The sequence below is a fragment of the Manacus candei genome, unplaced genomic scaffold (genome assembly GCF_025592945.1).
Source record: "Manacus candei isolate 608988 ecotype Guabito, Panama unplaced genomic scaffold, ASM2559294v1 h1tg000037l, whole genome shotgun sequence".
Lineage (NCBI taxonomy): Eukaryota > Metazoa > Chordata > Aves > Passeriformes > Pipridae > Manacus > Manacus candei.
The window spans coordinates 4,724,874-4,747,418 of record NW_026138085.1 but is presented as its reverse complement, the minus strand read 5'-3'; the positions used below and the strand labels follow the sequence as shown (position 1 = coordinate 4,747,418).

The 22,545-nt window shown below is 38.5% G+C and overlaps 1 protein-coding gene across 2 annotated transcripts in view; it reads left to right on the top strand.

Annotated features, from left to right (window-relative positions):
• The window catches only part of TENM2 (teneurin transmembrane protein 2), a 1,665,603-nt gene that overhangs the window by 1,212,527 nt on the left and 430,531 nt on the right, over positions 1-22,545 (top strand). For both annotated transcript variants that reach the window (XM_051794292.1, XM_051794291.1), the window contains one exon: positions 1,595-1,870. In XM_051794292.1, coding sequence (XP_051650252.1) covers positions 1,595-1,870 — 276 coding nt within the window. The remainder of the gene's footprint in view (positions 1-1,594; positions 1,871-22,545) is intronic.

Below are 22,545 nucleotides of genomic sequence, written 5' to 3'. Positions count from 1 at the left end.
TTTGGTGTTTATGAAAGCGAGCTGGCTTTTCTAATGCCAGCCTTTTTATATTCTTTTTAAGCACTGCCACGAAATGCGTTGTTTCTTGAGAAGCATCCACCTGGTGATAATTCTTTACCTGGGGTTTGGCCACTCTCTGCTGGCCTGTTTACAGGTTAACCTTGGGGTGAGAGAGGGCACAGCTCCTCCCTCTTCCATCACCTTCCTTTAACTCATGAGCTGTAGGAATAAATCTTAAGTGGGGCCCAATATTACTTTCTGTAGATGTGTGCATACATCTCATACCCAGAAAATTATTTAGCAACTGGATGTGAGACTGGAGAGGGCTAATACAGGAAGATGAACCAGATAGATTTAAAACTCCTGGCTAATCTGTGAAAGAAGTTGTAATCCTTGAAAAAAATCTAGTTGACTTCCTTATTAATAGAAGACACTTAATCGTGTGTTTTATTTAGTCTATGAACTTCCATTGTAGAGCTTTATTCTGACAAATATATAGAGGAAGAGGAGAAAACATAAACTGATTTTGTACAAAATAAAACTACTGTTTTAGAAACACAGACCACAGATCTGGTTTCTCTGTGAATTAAGAAATTAATTAAATAATTGTCAGTTACACTGCCAGCAACTTCAGTTCTGGTTTCAGCCCAACGTAATGAAGCTCAAATTACTTTGCTTTTCAAAACCTCTGAAAGCCTCAGAGACCAGTGAATATTTCCCTCTATTTTTTTTACTGCCCTGTTCATTACTGTAGGAAACAAATACATAAGCAGAAATCAGCCATCAAGTCTGTGCTTCCTGAGAACCCAGGGGGACTCCATGTGCTTTAAAAATGTATGAGACTTTGTCCACTGAGTCGTTATTAACTGCTAAAGGTCACGTGCTTTGACATTGTTTCTGAAAGTTTTGCCTTTAAACCCGGTGACCTCCTGATTTTGGTACTGATGCACAATTTCTTCTTGAATGTGGTGGGAAAAGGTAGAAAAGAGTTACAATGCTCACCAGGTCTATCTTGATTTCTTCAGCAGGTATTAAATTACCAATTGCACCGAATGTAAAAGTGCAAAGCTGGTGCCAAGGTTTCGTGTTTCATGGGTTTGTGTTTTTTCCCTGTGTCTGTGGAAGGCTTGTGGATGAGCAAATGAGCTTTACAGAGAAAAATTTCCTCTCTTCTAGTAATCAAATGCACAGCTTCAAAACTCATGCTCTGCTCCTACAAATACAAGGTTAGATGCATAGCAAAGCAGGTCATCTCATTAACACTTGTTGCGAGGTTTATGTTAATCACACACCTCAGTGATTAGTTATTTGGGGCCAAAATAGGAACTTAAAATTTGGAGACCTTTCCTACCTTTGTTCTGTATATTTGTATATTTGTCCATTTTAGCTGCATTTACTGTGTTTGAGGTTAAGTTTTGCTAGACCAGAGATGTCACAGATTTCACAGAATAGTCTGAGTTGGAAGGGACCCACAAGGATCATCGAGTCCAGCATAATTAAGTGAAATTAAAAAGGTCTGTTAATTTAAAGCTTAAAATAAATCCCCTGGGGTTTAAATTAATGAATTTCTTTTTTTTTTTTGTTACCCTTCCAGGAACAAACTTCACCCTTGCAGAACTAGGGATCTGTGAGCCCTCTCCCCATCGCAGCGGCTACTGCTCAGACATAGGAATACTCCACCAAGGCTATTCCTTGAGCACGGGCTCCGATGCCGACTCGGACACGGAGGGGGGGATGTCTCCGGAACATGCCATCAGGCTGTGGGGAAGAGGGATCAAATCCAGGCGCAGTTCTGGGCTGTCAAGTCGTGAAAACTCAGCTCTCACCCTCACCGACTCCGACAACGAGAACAAGTCAGACGAGGAGAACGGTAGGGCCTGATTCTAAAATGCATTTCTAATGTACACGTGGGAGAACGTGGTCATACTTAAAAACACTCAAGTCTTCTTTTAAAGGTGGTATTTTCACTTTCTCAGTTTGACTAAAGCTGCTTTTTAATGTAGTTTTTTTTTTAGCCATCAGTATCAGGAAGCTCACAGATGCATCATATGATTTATATCATGTTTGATCTTACAATTTGCTTTTTGCACCGTGGTCCTTCACACAAGTTTGTGCTTCGGAGTATATTAAATTAAACTTAATGATGAGAAGCAGAAAGAAATTTCTTAAGAGAAACAGTTTCTCATATGTGATTTTTCTACACAGCTTGAAGTAATATTAATAATCGACAGTGTGCTGGTAGCTGGAACAGTGATGCTAATTCGTAACAATCAGATTTAATTTGATGTATTTTTTTCATGTTTTTGAAGTTGTAAAAGAATTACTTTGCTGTTTGCATATTGGTATTGGGGGACTTTTAGAAAACAAACCTATAGATCAGTTTGGGGCAGAACACTTCTGCTTGGTGTGGTTTATTAAGGTCACAGAAATTAATTCTTGGCAGTGCACCACTCACTTGGGACAAAACAGCTCAGCAGTCACTTGATTCAGGTTCTTCATATGTATCACCTTAAAGTTTTTAGCTGGGGTGTTTTCTGCACTTACATATGTTTCAAGAACTAAAGAGGGAAAATAGTAAAAAGGGATCTGTGTGATTTTTGCCTTCCATCCTGTGGAGCGAGGAAGGTGCAAACTCAGCTTAGTTAAAATAGAAACGAAAGGTTTTGATTCTTGCCTTTCTGAGGAGGTGAAGAGGAACCTCCCTAACATCACACCCTCAGAGCAACTGTTCCAGCAGCTGACACCAGCTCATGAAGGCAACTCTCTGCTAAGCATATTACTTGTGATAAAATTCAGTTTGATACATTTTGGGCGCCTCTCAGGAGAGGATTTTTGTAGGTGTTTGTTTTGGGCTCCTCCCTGTACTTACTGACAGTTGTCTGGGTTTCAACAAAGCTGGTGTGCCAGGCACTAAAAAAACAAGCAACTGCTTGTCAAAGCAAACAAGGAAAAAAACAAATTACAGTTTATATATTGATAGAAAGAAGTTCAGAAAAGTGCCATTGATTTTGTTTGTAACAGCAGTCCTTTTTTTTTTTTTTTATTTAAATTGAATCTTCAAGTACTATCTCCTGTAGTAGCAGGATACATTTCTTCATCAAAACCAGGGAGGGAACGTGCATTTACTATTAATGGTTTGTACAAGAAAGCCCATGTTTTAAAAGGAATAAGTGACTGATTATTTGATTTTTCCTTTTTTCTTTTTAATGGTACCATTCACAGAAAATATGACAACTTCCACTGATTTTTAGTACACTTTTGGTAAGGCTACTGAGCGTAATTTCAAATAGAAAACCTGACTAATAGAATTCTGGCATTATGGAATGATTGGGTTTCAATTCTGTAGCTGAAATTCACTTCTCTGAAGGTGGTTGTCTCCATTTCAGTGGCAGCAGTGTGCCACACACCTTTTGTCTAAGGAAATGTGATTTCAGGACCTACTTTTATACAAATTGTCGCAGATATTGATGAAAGAATGGGTCTGTTTGCTTGTTTTTCAATTTCATCCTTATAATAAGTGAATTATTAAGTAATTAGAAATCCAGTGCAGTGAATCCATTTTGAATAGGTAATTTTTCTAACAGTGATGTTAACAGGAGAAAGAAGAACATAATCAGGTAGCAAGCAAGAAACAAGCCAGTATGTGGCATTCGTTTTTACTTGGCAAAGTTTCTCTGTGTTTGGTTGTTTGAAAAAAACCACCACACAAGTCAGAAGCAACTGTTATATTCACAGAGGTGTTAACTTCAGGAAACTTTCTAGCCTTACTCTCTCACGTACCCTGGTTAGCTCAAAAATCGATGCTTCTTCACATGGCTGATTTCATGAAGTTTTGGGATGCATTATCATATAGATTGACAGTTGCCCCACTGGTTCAGCACCACAGTGTGGGCACTTACAAAACCATCATTAATTTCTCACGCCTGTGCCCAGCAGTGGTTTCCTACATAATAAACACTCTGTCCTTCAGAAGCAGATCAATAACCTGCCAGGTGTTTGTCTGGAGAGGAAGTAACAAGAATCTATATTTCAAGAGAAATTTGCACTCTGATATGGTTTGAGATTTGCAGGATACCAGCATAAAACGAGGCATTGCTTAGAATGGGACTTTACCAATTTATCCCCAGCAATATTTGAGGGAACTCATGATGCATAGACCCCTGACTTTATTTAAAGTACTGTTAAGGCTCTTTCCCTGATACAGGTCAAGTGTTGTGTTATGAAACAGTAGTTCAACTCCAAAAGATGATTTTTTTTTTTTAATATTGAGAGGCTATCATAATTCCTAGCACTGCATTTAAAAAAACCCAAACAAGACGACCAACACTTTTTTTTGGTGTTATTAAATCTGTTTTGTCATTTTTAGCACATCTCCAAGTAGCACAGAGGAGGCCTAATTTCTAAAAATTGCTCTGGCAATATGATTTTGTTCCCATTCAAATCCATTCACAAAGCTTGTGACCATTTTCTGCACTTGTAGATTTAGTATGATTTAATTTTATCATAAACTAGAATGCTGTGAACCTTGAAATACTAGCAGGTCTGAAATGCTTATAGATAAATTGAAATAATGGAAACTCATTAAATTCCATGTTTTACTTGATACACTGCAATTCTTCCTGACAAAACACCTTATTGACATTTGAAAAACAACACTTTTATTTTCAGAAATCTGATTAGGCTCTAAATTCTTCTCATATCTCGCAACTTTTCCTACTGTCGCGATCTGATCATCTCAAGTTCTTTAGACAAGTCAATGTGAATATGTAACACAAATCTGGCACCAAATTTTTATTCAACATGATGTATTTGAGTTTATTTAAGTAAAATACTCTTTTTTTTCTTGTACAAATATAAAAAGTCAGTTAGAAATACAGGACACCTCTCATTTCATGTGCCAGCTTTGTAGAGAGAATTACCTGTGGGGACCCACAGCTGAGGAGTATAGGGGATATACCACAGTTCCTTTTTTTTTTTTTCTTTTATTAAATCCTGGAACAGTTTATTCCAAAACATTCTGGAAAACTTTCAAAAAGTAGCTTTTTCATCAGTTGTCATGTTCTTTCTTAAGCCTACAGTATTTCTATCTCCAGAGTAAAGCTTAGGTGGTGGTTATATTTAGGGAGTGACCTTGAAACAAGTACCCTTTCAGGCTTCCAGTGCTTTTTTTTCATCCTCTTTTTTAAAAAAGAGAAGAGGTTTTCCTTTTTTTTAAAAAGTTGAATTAAAAATTATGTTCTTCTCAAAAATATAAAACATGGTAAATTAAGGTAAATTTAAAAATCCATGAAAACAGAGTGATCATAATTAAAGGAGCATTTATGTGCAGAATCCTTTTGCAGCAGAACTGCAATCTTCTCTTTTCCTGGCTTCACTATTATTGAATGACCAGTTCCAGGCTATTAGGGAGGCGATTAAATTCAACTGACATTAGGCAGATGGGAGTGAAAAGCTGAACAGACCAATAATAGAGAAGAGAAAAGATAATCCTACGTAGAGGAAAGGAGAAAGGAAAAGTAACACGTGAACTCAGAGCAGGTCTTGGTAATATTTCAGAGTGCTAAAAGGAACTAGTAGGCTCAGAGTGAATCCAGAAGGAGGGCTTTTGATGTAAATCTAGATCGTGTTCATTCCTCTGTTGTGAAAGAGAAAACATCTGGAATGGTGTTGTGACTTTTTGGGGTTTTTTTGAGAAGGTTTTCACCTTGACATTTTTTGTATTGATAACATTATTGTGTATAATGGATAGGTAATATGACTGGTAGAATGTGACAGAAAAGAAAATGTTTATAATGAGATTTCTGCATTGATATTATAATACCAAACACTTGAGGTGTTCCTGTTTTACATTTGTGTGTCAGAGAAGGAGAAAAAAAAAGGGTGTCTTGGGGAAATTATATTCTCTCTATTTTTTCCTTGCTATGAAGCTTTCAATGGTCATTTCATACACTAATTTCTAAAATGAATCTTAAAACAGAAAAATCACTTCATAATTTAAACTGACCTCACATTTTATCATTGCTTCAATTATATGAGCAGTATAATCTGGGCTTTTCTTAGGATGTTGAACAACAGACTTACAATAGAAAAAATTATATTTTTGTGTCAGAGGAGTTTACAAAAAGGCACCAGACAGATGACAGCCAAGGAGTTTATTTTCTTGTTTTTACTGTTGTAATTTTGACATGTTGTTCTCAATATTTTATTACTTCAAACTTTTTTTTTTCCAGCTTTCTCTTTAACACTTCATAATTTGCAGGAAGGATTATGGTGAAACTGTGATTCTACTCTTGGGAATATTTTGGGTTTTTCATGTGCATGCGAATGTCTCTGAATGGCAAGACCAGTTTGAAAGTAGGTTTGAATGTTCCTGGTTCCAGATTTCTGTTTGGGTTAAAAAAGTGGCAGATTAAGCTTGCTTCCTAAAGTTTCCCACTAAGAAATGCTCACTTTCAGCAATGGGAAATATGGGCTGTTTAGATGCAGTTGGTGATGCAGTTGGAGCAGATCTGTGTAGTGCTCAAGTGGGGGGGAAAATACAATCTACCTTTATAATTTTGAGACAGAATAGCAATGTTTTGTGTACAAGAAGCAGCAGGGAAGCTGTAGAATCACTATGTGTGTCACAGTGAAGTGCTGATTTCAGCTGGTGCTGCTGCCTGGGAAAACGTTTCTCTCCCAGAGCGACCCAGGTAGCTTGGAAATGACAGGAGGGACAGATCTGAAAGAGGAGAGGGGAAGAGCTGCCACAGTTGTACGATCTGTTCATAGCTGAGAAGGTGGCCAGATGGTCCTGAGGAAGTGGTGAGATTGAAATGAAATGTCATATACTCGGGAAATGGCACCGTGTACGTCACACGTCACCCAGACTCCTGAAGGAGGAGAGCTGGGGAGGTTTGCTCCTGCATGGGCAGCTTCATCTCTGCTTTAGGAAGGCTTGTAAAGTACTTTGTAAATGACAAATTTAGAAAGTCATTAAGCACAGTATCAAAGCTCGGTTGCTTAAGTGGATCCAATTTTGATGTGCTCTCAAAACCTGAGGGCACTTCTGATAGGAAGTGGTTTCCTAATGAGGGAATTGACTAGCAGGGATGACTTTTAAAGACTTAACTACACATCAACTCAATTTTGTCCAGGTAAATGGCTTATGCATTCAGTGTAGAGGGATGTAGATGATGGGGTTAAGGACAAAAAGTAGATAGGTAGTACTGGTAAACTTTAAAGCCTCGTGGAAGACAGGAATATGGAATGACAGTATTTAAGAGCTTAAAAGTTTGTTTCAATTTTAGTAGAACCCAGCAACACTGAAGTGTAGGTTGGCAGGATGATGTGGTGAAGTAGTGCTGCAGACACTGGTATGTTGAAAGAGCTCAATAGATACTGTCTGGAACACAGTGTTTGATGATATTCTGGAGACTGAGGCTGGAAAAGTGACAAGGGTGAAAGGTCTGCTTAGGTGGCCTAAAAGGGTAAAAACAACCCAACAACATCTTGACCTTCAGTTGCTTGTAGGTGGCTTTCAGCACTTTGGCAGCCATTAGATCTTCCCCTCAGTTCAGTGCTGATCTGAGAGATGTCCATCAGGATCCTGGGTTTCATCCTCCCAGAGATACATGTGTCTCTAGACCTCCTGAATATAGAAGAAATGGATGAAATGTTAAAAAAAAACCCCAAACAACCAAACAAATCCCAACCAAAACACTGCAAAACAAAACAGCCTCTTATGAAGGGTGAGGAGGGTTCTTGCCCATTCATTTCAGGCAGGGTTTCAGTGTCTCTATAATTTTTCATTGCCCCTGAGGTGTCAGTGATTTCAGACCAGTGCCATACTCTGGCAGCCCTCATCGGGCTTTTTGTCCATATCCCCTCTGAGAGCCTGGCTGAAGCTGTATCCTGTTTTCCAGTCTGTCTCTTCATGGTGTTTTTTTTTGGATTATGTGATTGCCCTCCATATAACTGCACGAAACAAGGCAACCAGGAATTGAGACCTAGGAAATTAAGTCCAGTATTTAGGCAGGAAACTGGGGAAAACAGAAAAATGGGCTGGTGAATTAAGGCTATCAGGAGAAAAATGAAGCAGCTGGGTTCATAAACTGCTGAGGCTAGCTGGGATCTTCCTTTTTCCTGAATTCATAGGGAAAGAGTTTTTGCCTGCAGCTGTATCTACATCATTGCGTGAAGGTCACAACATGGAGAGCTTTTTTAAAAAAAAAAACTCTCAAAATAACCACAAGATTTTTCAATTAGTGTTTTAATGATGAGCCTTTCCATCTAGTTGAGTGAAATGATGAAACTATGTTGAACAAGAACTCTATTATAACACATTATTCAGTTTGTCAATTATTAGTATTAGAAAAGCAAACTTAGATGATATAGGTCACCCAGGTAAGGAAATGGCAGTGCCTTTGTTCAAAGCATAACTGAGTTAGAATAATGCCTTTTTATTCTTTTCTGTAACAGAGATGTGTATCAGATAAAGTCAATCCAGCTTGGTACTAAATGTGTATAGTGAGTGGCTGATGAGCAATAAAACCTTCCCAGGCAGGTTTGCGTGTACGTGGTGTTTAACAAAATTTGTTATGATGAAACAAAAACCTGTGTATTTCACATTTCCCTTGTAAACTGCAGCACAGACCACAGGAATCCATACAGTGAATTTATGTTTTCTTGCCTTGCAAAATGCTGTGAAGTTTTACCGAAAGCTTTCTTGAAATTTGTCAAGGTACCTTTTTAGCCTTCTGGCACCTTTCCTCATGTATCATATCCCACTCTTAATAATCTTCCCAATTACAAAGATTTGCATACTTCAGTGATTAGTGCATAATTGGGTGAAGGTACATTCTGTTTTTTCTAGTCAATCCTTCATTTATGAAGCTCAGCCTGAGTGTGATCAGCTCTGGTAGTGCAGTGAATACCTATTGTCACACGTGTAAGGCTGTTTAAGTATCATTACTGTTTCTAAATATTTCATGGGATATGCTTTTTGTTTACACTCTGCACACTGTTCTTTTCAAGGAACCTGTCAGCTTTTCAAAGACAGTGTATTTGAATTGATTGTTAACATGATGTTGAAGTGTAACATTCTACTCAGGTAGGAAAGAATTCATCTTCAGTTAGAAAATGGATAGGAAATGATCCCTTAGCTCTTCTGGTGCCAAAGATTTTATATGGATATATTAGAATAAACAGACTGTTGAAAATTAAATTATCCCATAACTAATGAGTTTCCAGAGAGATTATTATTATGTTAGTCTTTTATTGTACAACTTTTTTTCACTTAGTTCTTCAGTAGTACATTATAAAGATGTTTCCTAAGTTCTGTTCCTTAGATCAGAGAAGAGAATATCTAATTCATAAGTCTGATTTTTATGTTTTACCTATAAAGTCTTTTTTTGACTTGACTTTCTGGCAGAATTGGCTTCTGTCAGATACTGCAGGAGCAGCATGGAAATCAACTGTTTTCTTTGCTTTTAATTTCATCCTGTTTCACACAGGTTAAAGACAACTTTATACTTAACTTAAGCTTTTATGCATTCTATGAAAGTCTCCTTCCTTGGCATTGATAAGGGAAGTACTTTTATCTATTTGTTCAGTCTTTTCGTAGCATTAGAAATTGCTGACTCTGTGCCATTGTTCCTGTCAGAAGCTGTGGGGATGATTGGCAGTGCTTCAGGAAGGCTGAAGCTCTGCCTCTCAAATCAAATGAGAGACTTTTTTAGGAGCAGCTGTTTGTCCACTTTCAAACCACTTACCCGTTCAGTCTTTGGCTCACAGACCTCTCATCAATGTTCTTTAACATCTCAGAAGCTGTTGGTAGCACTACAGAGACCATGCTGAAATCTTAACTACGTGTGAACATGAAATGCTATCTATGATAAAAGTAGAGGACCATTTTTTTCAATTTATAGTTTGTCTATCTGATGGTTAAAGAACATCAGGTTAGACTAAACCTATGAAAGAAATATGTGATACTGGGGAGATGGAAGTATTTTGAAAAACTTGTCTTTTCCTTAACCTTTCCTCTACCTGCTGTTGAAGGCTGGTTATCCTTGTTCTTAAAGCTGACCCCCTGCCTTTTGCAGCTTGCAGTAGGAATCCTTTCCATGTAACAGATTTACATGAAGAAGTAGCTTTAAATGTTTTCCCAGGCTGAATAATTGACCTCATTATGTGTTACTGTTTGTCACCAGAGGGTGCCATTGCTGTGATCTTCCACATTCTTGTGCTAAAACCACTGACTTTTGGAAGAGGTGCTGCTTCTGTACAGTACCTCTTCCTTTGGTTGTGTAAAGCAATGGCAAGAAAAGTGGCCTTATGGAGAATAATTTACACAACTGGCAGCAGAGTAATGTAGGTGAAAACAGTAGTTGGAACAACCACGTCCTAAAAAGGGGCTGTTTCCTTCTTGTCTGCTTGGGTTTGTTACATGAATACTTTTAATTAACACCACTTACACTGGAGTTGTGTAAAAACTTATTTCTTACCTTGAAAATCTCCACAAGTTTCTAGATCCTTAGTGCTGTGCAGCAGAACAACACCAGGGGCAGAGGAACAGGCAGTTTTATCTGTGAATGAAGTTACAGAAGAAGGTGTAGCTACTACAGAGTAAGTTGCTGGCATATTCTGTGCTGGCTCCTCAAGGCATTTGCCCTAATTTTAACATGTGTAAGAGCCTTAGCATGTACTATCTGTTCCATGAGTCTGTGGTGTTGTCCATCTGTGGTCAGGGAATGGGATCTGAGAGAGAGATTTACACGAGCCAGACTCTAACAAATGTAGTTGATTCCTGGAATGTATCACAGTTCATTCCCAGAGCACAGCAGACTATTTAAATGCAATACAAACTCACAGTTATACTTTCCATCCTTTGGTATTTTCTCTGGGCTCCTAAATATGCAATGCAAGTAAATGAAATAAAAATAGGAACTTATCAAGCTTGTTTTCCTATAGGCTGAGATGGAAGAAGTAGTTTTAGTAGTTTTTAATTTTTATTTTATTAAGAACCGTGCTGGTATCATTGAAGGCCTTCAAATAACATCTCTCTGGGTCAGATCTTGCAGCTGGGCAACTATTCAGTGTAGAGGATGACTTTTGTGGGGTTTGAAGTTGTTATAAACACCTCAATAATTGCTGACTGTTCAAGTCATTCAGGCTTTTCGGTGGTGTTTTGCTTATATGGAGAACATCATCATCATCGAGTTGATGGAATTGTATTTGCCTGGAAGTTCAAGGTGCCCATGGAAACCACAATTTCCTTGGCATGTTTTACCCTATTGAAACTGAGATACCATCTTGTAAGAAGGCATAATATCATCCAATTGCAGCAACATGCCTGTAGGCAAGGCACAATATGTGAGCATCATTTGTTTGCTCAGAGCCACGACTGTCATTCAGAAATATTGAAAGGTAGCAGTTGGATTTTTTCACACAAATGGTTAAGGGACTTTTCTCAACATCAAATTAGCGTTCAAGAGTGAAAATATAGCTTCTGTTTCCTCAGATGCTGAGCTGTAAGAAATGAGTAATCGTGATTCCTGGGGGAATTTTATTTTTTTATTTTTTTCTTGTGTGGTAGCAGATAAATGGGTTTATCAGTTTTCCACAGAACACTTATATTTAGTAAACTTGAAATGAGATGAATTACAGTGAAGTTACTCCTCTTTCCGGTTTTCTTTAAGAGGAGAATTATTTTAAGGAGTTGTATGCTATTTTTGTATCTCTCACATAATGCTATAGCCTTAAGCTATATTACACAGTGTGAATAAAGACAAAACAAGGGAATGGCTATAATTGCTTAACAGAGTGGAGTTTGTCTTTTGTAGAATTTTTTTTTTTTCTATTTCAACTTCTTATTGCTCAGTAAAACAGGACATCACTAACACTTGTGCTAGTTTACAGTTTTACAGTGCAGTGGACAGAAAGTGTGGGGTGGGAAGGATTAGGGCAAGGCTAAGACTGGGATCTGCACCCTGGAAAGACAAGTGGGTGAGAACAAGTAGTGGGACGTGAGGCACAAAGGAAAGAGGAGTCCAAGGAGGCTTCAGGAAACATCACACCAGTGCAAGGAAGTAGTAAACTGCCATCAAAAATGTCTTTATTAGGCATGTGTGTGTGCTGGCTTTCAAAAGCATGTTATAGCAATACAGAGGAGAACTTTTGATTGTTTTTATCTATACATAAAGGCTGGTGTTCACTGTAATATTTCTTTTACTGTGGCAAATTGGCCTTGGAGGATTAATGTGTGGGTGAGTGCCACAAGTTTGCAAGGAATTGAATGCTTGTGTTATAGTTCTGTGAAGGGGATACAAATATTTGATGCATTTCATTGTTATTTCTAAAGCTAATAATATCTGTAAATCAGTTAGTTCTCTTCTTTTGCAGAGTTCTCTACATTTTAAGCATTAAATAGTGAAATAATCAACCTTATGTGCCCAGTCCTGTCAATATATCCCTGGGCAGCTGCTCAAAGACTCCTTGAGTCTCAATCATCCAGATTCATTTGCCAGTTCTAATTTTCTGGATAATTACTGCATACTTCAAGACCACTTCTGTTGTGATACTTAGCCAGATTTAATTCTTTCAGATACTTTATTTCTTAACCTATAATTTGACTTCCCCCAAGAGTATCTGAAGATGGGTACCCATATTCAGTTTAGTCCTACATTTCAGGATTGGATCACGCTCCCAGCCTGTCCTCTGTTGCAATCAAGACTCACTCTCCTGTCCCCTGTAGACTCTCTATTTGTGGACTAAATGTCCTTTTAAAGAAGTAAGGACACTCAGTTCATAATGGAGCACAGTATCAGCTCTCAGAGGTGACAGAATGCCATCTAATCTTTTCAAATGAATGTTTCTATTAATTTAAAGCTGAAGTTCTCCTATGTTTTTGGGTTTTTTGAATTAATTAATTACATTTTGCTTCCCTAGATAGCAGGACAGATGAAGGCAGTCTGATGTGATTAAAATTATGAATTACTATTTTTTTAATTTTAAAAAAAAGGATAAATAGGAGACCAATGATAAATGTTAGGAGACTGACCTATAACCACAGTGGGCAGACATTAATAATCAGTGTTTTCAGTCTTATTGTCAGTCCAGCTGTTTTTCTAAAGATCCTGAGAAAACACTCTGTGGGCAGTCAGCACTGCAGCAGTTCAGCTTGAAGGCTGGAGGTGAGGGGGAGGATTTGGACAGAATTCTGAGGACTTCACAGTAGTATCACTAAGATAAATAATTCTACATGGTGAAGTGTAATGGAGGTAGAACAGGCAGCTGTATGCTTCTGGTTTTGGTCAGTCCTCTGATATTTTATACTAAAGGGTTTTTTTTTTTTCTTCTTTTTTTACTTTTTTTTTTTTTCCACCATCTTCCCCCCCCCCATTGTTTTCAGTCTTGGTAAAAATATTATGCCATTTGCTGCTCTTTGTCTGAAAGACCATTTATTCCACCTTCCTACATTTTTTTGTCTAATATAACATAGTGCCTTGAGCTTTAATGTGGTTCCAGATAATCTCCTAGCTTTGTTTGACACGTGATGGCTTAAAAGCACTCTTTATAAAGCAGAGTATTACAGTATTAATGTGCAAAGTGAGGGTTATTCACTTTTCCTACGTCTGATGAATTCTTTGCATGGCTTAAAACAAATGGAGGAACAGATCATCTTACAGAAATAATGATCTTCTTAGAAAAACGAACTGCAGAAATCAGTATTTTTCTTTCCTTGACTTTTTCCCCCTCCTTATTTGAGTCTAGTTCATGAAGTAATGTCATGTTAAAAATGCTTCAGATCACTTCTGTGGTGATAAATTTTGACACTGTTTCAAATATTGGTTTCATGTATTTCCTTTTTGTTAGTCTTCTTGTGCCATATGTACAGTAATATACTCTCATTTTTTCTTAGCTTGAGAGAAATGGGGTTTTTTAACAAACAAAAACTTTCCAAACCTTTTTAAATGTGATTTGAAGTATTTCTTGAGCTTTGCTGTTCTGTCTCAGAGGAGTAGAACGTATGTGGCAACTTCTCCAGAAAGATCCTCTCAAAAGAACGTATTAAAGATGAAATATAAGGATTTTTAGATCAAAAGGATAATGATTTTTTAAAATCTTTACTATGTGATAAATTAATCAGAAGGTATTATAAAGATGTACAAACTAGCACAAGGAGAGAGAAGAGAAAAAAGATAGTGACTTTGAAATTAATGTAGAAGCAGACCCAAAGACACACTGTCAGGGCTTGGTTCTAAACCAACAGACAGGACTGTAGCACATGCACCTGGGAGAGATCTGAACTGTGTCAGCTGAGCAAAACTGTATTTATAGGGATATTAGGATGCCCTGACATAAAATAATCAAGAGTAACAGAGTGGCTGTTCAGAAGCCCAGCATCAGCCCGTGCTGTCCCTCAGGTCCTCCTGGGCAGGGTGGGCTGTGGGTGGGGCAGGGCAATGCAGTTACACCTCCTGGGGATTCCTCTGAGGAATAAAGAACCAGAGGGACTCTTAAAGCTCCAAGTAATCAACTGACATATAGAAGTATGGACTGAAGTTGTATGTTTCTGACAGGAATTCTGTAACTATGAAAAAAAAAAATCTGTTACTTAATAAAAGCCCTACAGACTTCCAGAGCAATGAGACATGTCTCCAAGAGCAGATGCTGGACCAAAACACCTCACATTATGATAATTTCTGTTTCAGATTCCATATGTGAGTTCATATATGACTCATTCATGCTTAAAATGCAATTGTGTATGCATTTATCATTTGGTTAGTTAATAATTTTTGCATTAGAATAGAAACACAGTAAAACCTGTTCTAACAAATGAGCTGCAAGAAAAGGTAGCAGCAGGAAAAGAGAATGTGTGTTGGAACTGCCAATATGAGGTTCACAGATAAGCCTGTCCCCCCAAAACAAAGACCCTCTGTAATTAAATATATACTCCTCATTGCAGTTTATCTAATTTTTCAAGGTCTGTTTTACTTACTCGTGAAAGGCAGGTTGAATTCCACAACTCTCTGAGCTGTTACAATGTTTGTGTAAGCACAATAGGTTGTAATCAAGTTTAGTAGATATAAACATTCAAAGGAATTCTGCAAGATTTAGAAACAAAAACTTGGTTCTGCAAGTCTGTTTTAGCTTTAATTTAATAATACCAGTGGTATTTCAAGAAGGGTTTTGATAAATAATAAGAAAATAACTTCATTATTATGATTTATCAATAAAAATGAAGGAAAATTCTGATTTGCACACACAGAAATTGTGAATTTATGGCAAGGCTACAAAAATGTGATGACTGTAGGTATGGAACCCAGAATAAACCTGCACAACTCTAGCAGTGCTGAGTCTACCAAAGTGTAGTCCATGCTCTGTTTATTTGTGCACAAAGAAGCGTTGCCCAGCCTGGGAAATGGTTGCAAACCTGATGTAATTTGTTCTGATGGTCTCAAAATATTTATCTTGGAACCAAGGTGAGGAACTGTACCTTCCCTGTTTGTCCTCACTGTTCCTCAGTGTTTTTCTGCTGCTTGTCCTCCTCCCCAAAAAAGATCTTGTTTGCTCCCAGCATATCTTCTTTTTGACCATGTTCCTCTGGACATCTTTGCTGCCTGTTCTACAGCTCTTGTTCTGACCCATCTGATTGTGCTTCTCACACATTTTCCTGCCTCCCATTTGTCCAACTGTATCACCACTCTCCTATTGCCCCTGTGGGGTTATATATTATTTATGTATTTAATTGAGATATGTTACAAAATGCTTCTGTGATGTTGCTGGCTGTGCAAAGTTAAAATACTGGAAAGTGTTGGAGTGCTGTTGGCAAGTTGTTCAGGTGTTATCCAGAGCTCCTGGCTGGGTGGAAGGCAGGCAGCCTGCCTTAGGGACACAGCAACCTCTGCTTTGGCTGTGCTGTCCCAGGACAAAAGAAAATTAAAAAAAAATAATAATAAATTAGCTTAAATGCAACTTTTAAACTGGTTTATTTTACATCATTACAAGCTTCATGGTGTCCAGAAAAGGGAGCTGTCACAGCTGCTGTCGTGGCACACGATGGTGGGCACACCAGGGCACAAGGGGCAGTGCCATGTGGAGCTTTCCCTGTTTGAGGAATCAAGCTGTCATTCAAAAGTGCTTAATACCGTGCTTGATACAGCAGAGAAATGTAGCAATAAATTAGTTCCATAATATACATAGGACTTGTGGGATGAAACCTGTTTTTTATTTATTTATGGGTTCCTACCACTTGTGGATTTTCGCCGTGCCTTTCACTGTACACAGGGGTTATTTTTGTTCAGCTCTGTTGTTGGAGCTTCACGTGATTTAAATGAGCAGCGATGATCACCCTCGGAGTGAGGACCGAGCCTGCAGAGTTCCTGTGGCTGTGTTAGCCTTGGTCCCTGGGACTGATTAGGGGCCATTAGTCCATTGATTGCTGCTGCTGGGCTGCTCCCCCACCTCACCCTGCCTTTGAAAGAGATACCCGGTGACTTAAGAAGTAGATGCACAAACTATACATTTATCAGTGAGAATGAAAGAATCATTTTGGTTCAGACACAGTTACTGCTTGTGTCAGCTTGAAGGTTACAAGCGAGAATGATTTCCCTTAGAAAACAACTAGACAGGAAAAATGAGTTGGACTTCTGAGGATTTGAAGTATAAAATATGCAAATTACAAGAATTTGGCATACTGTCAGACTTACATTTTTCCCCTTGATATACAGAATTTGTGTGATCTGCTCAGTCCAGCATTTTATTTGTGATAGATTTTTTATAATAAAATTTGTGAGTGGCTTCCGTTTTTCTTTTCTCCCCCCCCACCTCTAATGTGAGCATTTTATAACAGAAATCCTTTAGTCCAGTTTGGAGTGTTCTGTTATGTTTCAGACATCTGTCTCTTTAAAACTTGAGTGAAAATCCAAGATGCCTATTTGAATAACACGGTGTCACTAACAGTGCTTGAAAGTGCTGCAAAAGGTGATGGTGCTTCCTTATGCTTCTCTCATCACACACCATGTAGTACATTTGTGCACGTATGTGGGTAGTTCTTTGAAAAAAGAATAATAAACAGGTCCAAGATGTGATGTCAGATCTAGTTAATCAGTGTACTAGAAATACCTTACCCTAGATCTTGGTTAGGAAAATAGTAATCAAAGTCTTGAGTTGCTTTTCGGCTGGGGAGACAGATGGCATATCTGCTTAACGGCAAATATCCAAAAGAAATTTTTTTAAAATCCTATCTTTCAAAACATGGCAATCAGAATCATCTTGGAAAGGAACTATTAAATTTAATAAGCCATATGTTCAGTGAATTTACTTATTTTGTTCAGAGATGTAGACATAGAATTCACCTCTGTGTCCTTTTGTGTAAATTAACTGCCTTATTCTCTGCTACACAATTAAGGTATTTAACGAAGTTCCAAATGTGCAACATATTATTAGCCAAATACAGCTACTGGTTTTATGTTGCTGAAATAAATGCATTTAGGTGAACAGTCTGCAGTTTACTAGAGTTCCCTCTGTGGAGTTCAGCGTGTTTGAAGATCAGATTGACTGGCAGCTTCCTTGGTATACATAAAACAGATCTAAAATTATTTCAAATAGAAATTCTCTGAGGATTCTATCATCTCTGCCGTTCTGTTGTACTGAAGATGCAGATGTGCCAGACTGTTCTGCAGGATTATAAATGCATTAGTGAAACCCTAATACACTCTGTAACAAATATATGCAGTGCAAGAGGTTTTCTTAGGCATCTTGTACCCACTCATTTTATTTATTTCATGTAATTGGCATGTTGTTCTGCTTTTATAGCTTGTTAAAATGAGATGTGAAAATGGCTGTAGCTAATGGCTGCTGGAAATCTTTTCCCATGGTAGGCAGGAGGAAAAAAAATGCATTGCAGATTTTAAAGCACAGTGCTCTCCCAGCGAGAAGCAGAGATTAAAAAGATGGATATAATGCACTGCTATGTGTAGTAGAAGCAAGTTTTTAATGACCTTGGATACATAAATGAACAAGGTAGACAAATGCCCAAGTGTTGAAGTGGCATTCTGGGGTAGGTGAAGGGTATCAACCTGAGGCAGGGCTGCTGAGTACTGTGGTGCTGACACTGGGGCACAGGTGGGGTGGGAAGAGTTTGGTGGTAGCAGAGGAGTTTTTTCTCTTCTTCTTCTGAGAAAATTATAAGAGAATACGTGAAATTAGGTATTCTGAGCATTTTCCTGCTCTCCCTTTCTAGCAAACAGAGTTGTTCCTCGATTGCATTTTCCCCATCTCTCCTTGGGTGCAAAGTCTCTGCAGAGTCACCTGGTGACTCCTGAAAAGCTGGCCCTTGCTGTTGGCCACTGGGCAGGGATGACCCAGAGTGGGAGTGTGGAAGAGTCATCTCTCTTGACTCTTCCATGAAGTCTGGGCTATATTTCCTTTCTCCGTGAAAGTTATTCTGTTGATCTGTTCTAGTCCTACCCTTTCCTAGAGGGTTTGGTTTCTTAGTTTGCCAAGTCTGTGCTTTGGAAAGGGGTTTTTTGCTGCTTTGTTTCTTTCAAGGTTTTTTCCCCTCCCTGTTGGCATCAGGGCATTCTAAATGCTGCACAGATTTTCCTTTAATCCTTGATGTATCTGCTGCCTTTATATCTCCCCTTGGGTTGTTAAACTACAGGCTATTGTTGTGTCAGAGAAACCTGCCCAGAAACTTGTTTGCTGAAGGAGTCCAGGAGAAATGGACTCTGTTGGTTACTGTTTTCAGTAAAGTTATGTTGCTGTATTATGGTCTCGCTCTTCTCCTTTCCTTCCCCCCCCCTCTTTTTTCTGTCTCTATGAATTGACTTTTAGCTGGATATTGAACTGAACTGTTAACTTAAAATTTAGTTTTTCTCTTCAAAGGAGGATTATTCCAGTCCTCATGATGCTGTTCTATGGGCTTTAATCAGCCTAAAAGTTGCTTCAGTTCTTGGGAATCCTTTCCATAAATTCCTGTGGCAGTGAACTCCTCCAACTTAACCAATATGATGAATAAAAACATTTCCCATTTAGGGAGAGGTAATTATTATGTAACATCCTTTGTAGTGCTCTCACCTTTTTCCTTCTCTTTACCTATAAATATTTCTCACCTCCCACTGTCAGAATCTAAATCTATATGAGGTTTGTGCAGGGAAAATCGGGACTCAAGATCAGAATAAATATTGGAAGATAAGAGCATCTAATTTTACTTTCCAGCATTTGTTGTGTTGTAGAGAAACATACTGTAAAAGAATAGGAGTAGCAGTGTACAAGAGCTAATTTGAGTATGATTATTTTTCTTATCAGTCATTCTTCTTAAAGCTTTTTGGGTTTGTTTCTCTGTGTGTGCTGTGCACTTGCTGGTCTTTGATGACTGTTCCAAAAGGAAGGGAAGGACCTTTGGCCCTCCAGTACCCCAGAGCTCTCTGCACTCATGCATCTTTTAGAGGGGAGAGATCCTGCCCCAGGAGAATTTGTTTTTAATTCCCAGCACTAGATGAGGACAGTTTGCTGGCAGAAGCACAAAAAAAATCAAATACCATCACATATTTTAATAACATATAGCATAAACTGCATGTTAGCTTCAAAATAAATTCCTAATAGCCTTAGTAAGAAATCTCCTTCCATTGGATGTCTGCAGTTCTAGTTGATAAAAGTTGTATGGAAAGAACTCATTGCATCAGGACTTGTATGCCAGTTATCCCAGTGCAGAAACAGAATAAATTCTCAGTGTCTTCCTCTAATGTACAAATGGCTTTCTTTGTGATTCTTAACTCACCCAAATTCATGAAAATAAGTTCAGAACTGAAGCCAAGCCGGTGTAGAACGTGAGGCCTGCCAAGCCGAGCTCACTGGCCTGTTGGAAGTCGTGCAAGGCCAAATGCACTTGTTTGGCAGTGCCTCATTTAATACATTTCATGGTTGAATTACATTTTGGTTTTATTACTGTTGTGACAGAGCTAATTCTGAACTGTAAAGTTCCAGCTTCCAGTGTGATGTAGATCTAACTTGTAATTCAGGAAGTGCAGGACTTTACTCTCAGAGTGTCAGACAAGGGAAACTGGGGGTAGATGTGATCACCTCCTCCCCCAGAGTCAAGGCACTCCAGCCCAGTGGGATGACATAAATTAACATGGTTTTACTCTGCTATAGCAAAGAACTGTTGGGGTCTGATTGTACAGAAATCCATGCAAATGCCCAGCAAACACATCACTAGTTTTAAAGAAAAGCTGTCTTGTTTTTTCCCCTGGAATAGACTATAGGTACTGTCAGATTATTTTTATGTGATTCAGATTGCTGTCAGGAGAAACACACAGTCTTTTCCTGTGATTCTTAACCATATAGTTTTTAAACTTTAGAGATTTTAAAAGAAATAATTACAGTGCTGTACACTATTATTTTAAGTGCCCTTTCCAGTCTTTAACAGCTCTTGGAAAATGAAAGGGGATTTTAGTTTCAGGATTTCACCTGAGAAAGTGGAAGACAACAGAGTAACTCTGGTGTGACAGTCTTCTCTGTCACTAAGGGCATTTCACGGTCTCACCATATTTAATGAAACAAACAAACAATCTTTATATTACCACGTGGTCTAGGAACCTGTGGTTTGTTCCATGGCAAGGACTTAAATTGCAAATAGATGTAAAACCACAATTTCCACTTTTTTTTATTTTTTGTAATAAAAAGGCATGTCTTACAGAGCACGGTTTTTCTGGCCTCTTGTACAAGAAAAATTTTATTTAAATAATTTTTTAAAAAATTAAGAAAAGTTTTTTTTCCATTATTAAAACATTTTAGAAGCTGCTGGGAAGGGGCTTGGGTTTTGTTCTGTTTACAAATATCCATTTTTTCCAAAAATATTTTCAGTGTAACATTTGATTTCTAGACAATAGCATAGATGTTTTCCAGAGAATGATCAACTGTTGTGTGCCTGTTCCAGTGTAAAATATTGGTAAGATGAAGTATATCAAACCCATTTATCTGCTGCAAATCAGTTTGTCTCAGAAAAGACTCAGTTAAATTTTATGGAGCCTAATTTTGTTACTGATACACCTTCTGAATTTTATCTGATATACTGTATTTTTCTTCCCCGATAGGTCACATGAATCATCCTTTACTCTCCCATTCAGAGGGGACAGTAAAAGCAAAGCCACCACATGCCATTTGTGTATAACTGGCGTGATTTACTGCACGGCTGAATATCAAATCATAAAACTTACAGGACATGGTTAATACATAACCATCAAAATAACAGAGTGCAATTCTAAATTTATGAGGCTGAACTTAACACTGAATATCAAATAAGAGCCACATTGATTTCTGTAGCGCATGGCTTAAAAACACATTAGGTGGCATAACTGCAAGACAGTACATTGATTTAAGCGTAAAATGCAGAGCACTCAATACTTCACCACCCAACGTTTCCCAGTAATGAACAAAGCTGTTGTATATTGATGAAAGGAAAATTATTTGTTTTGTTAGATTATGGTGCTCGAGCAGATGCCTTGCTTTCAGAGCGGGTCGGCGTAATTGGGATCGCGCTTGGTAACAAATGACGTTGGACACCTTAAAGAGGGAGTACACGGAGATCTCTGCATAATGTGCTCTAAGAAATATGTATTTAGCCTGGCCTGAATGGGAGTGTGAATTCAGGCACCCTCGTTTCGGGGAGAGCACTTTGGCAGGTACAGAAGATTAATTGCATTTTGGAGGCCTCTAATTGCTTTTAAAATGTTAAACATTTGCCTTCCTGAATCGTGGCCAGAGAGTAAGTCTATAAATCTCTATCACCCTTTCTCACTGAGTTTTGCCAAAATTAACTCTGTTTACATTAGGACACACACTTTTGCCTTGTTTTAGGCCACAGTACACAAAGTGCCTCGCCAAGTGAAGACTTTCATTGACTTTAGTCTGAGCTCCATGAAAGATTAATTGGATTAACATTGGTGATTCATCCAGGTTTAGTCTTAAGCAGAAGGGGGGGGTTGAAACTGGGTCTGTTGAATGTGATTTCCTCACAATGCACCACGTCCAGAGTGGCAGCCTTGTCATTTTTAATGCTCCAGTAGTGCAAATGGGATGTGAAGCAGCTCAGCCAGTGCAGGTGAGTGTGGTCACTGCTGGGACCGGGCACAGCCGCCTGTGCAGCGAGTGTGGGGTGTGTGAGAGCTGCTCCTCAGCTTGGGAGAGCAGGAGACAAAACCATGCTGGTGATGAAGGACTTGATGAACTACTTGGGCCATCCAGGTCTGCCTGAGATACAGCTGTGCACACACCCATGGGTGTGTTTTGGAATCGTTCCATGGCGTGTGGCTGCCCCCGTGCCCGGTGTGTGGCACGGGCAGGACGTGCCCTGTGGGTTGTGTGCATTGTGCAGCTGAAGTGAGCAGAAATCAGATCAAAACCTGTGCTGTACATTCAAAAATTTCTCAGGGTGCTACGCTGATTGTCAATGCTTCAGAAGCAGAAATTGGATGCAGTCTGCATTCCAGTCATGCTTACGTTTTGGGCTACTTTTTTTTTTTTTTCAATCCTGCAAAGTTTAAGTATTAGTCTTCATGA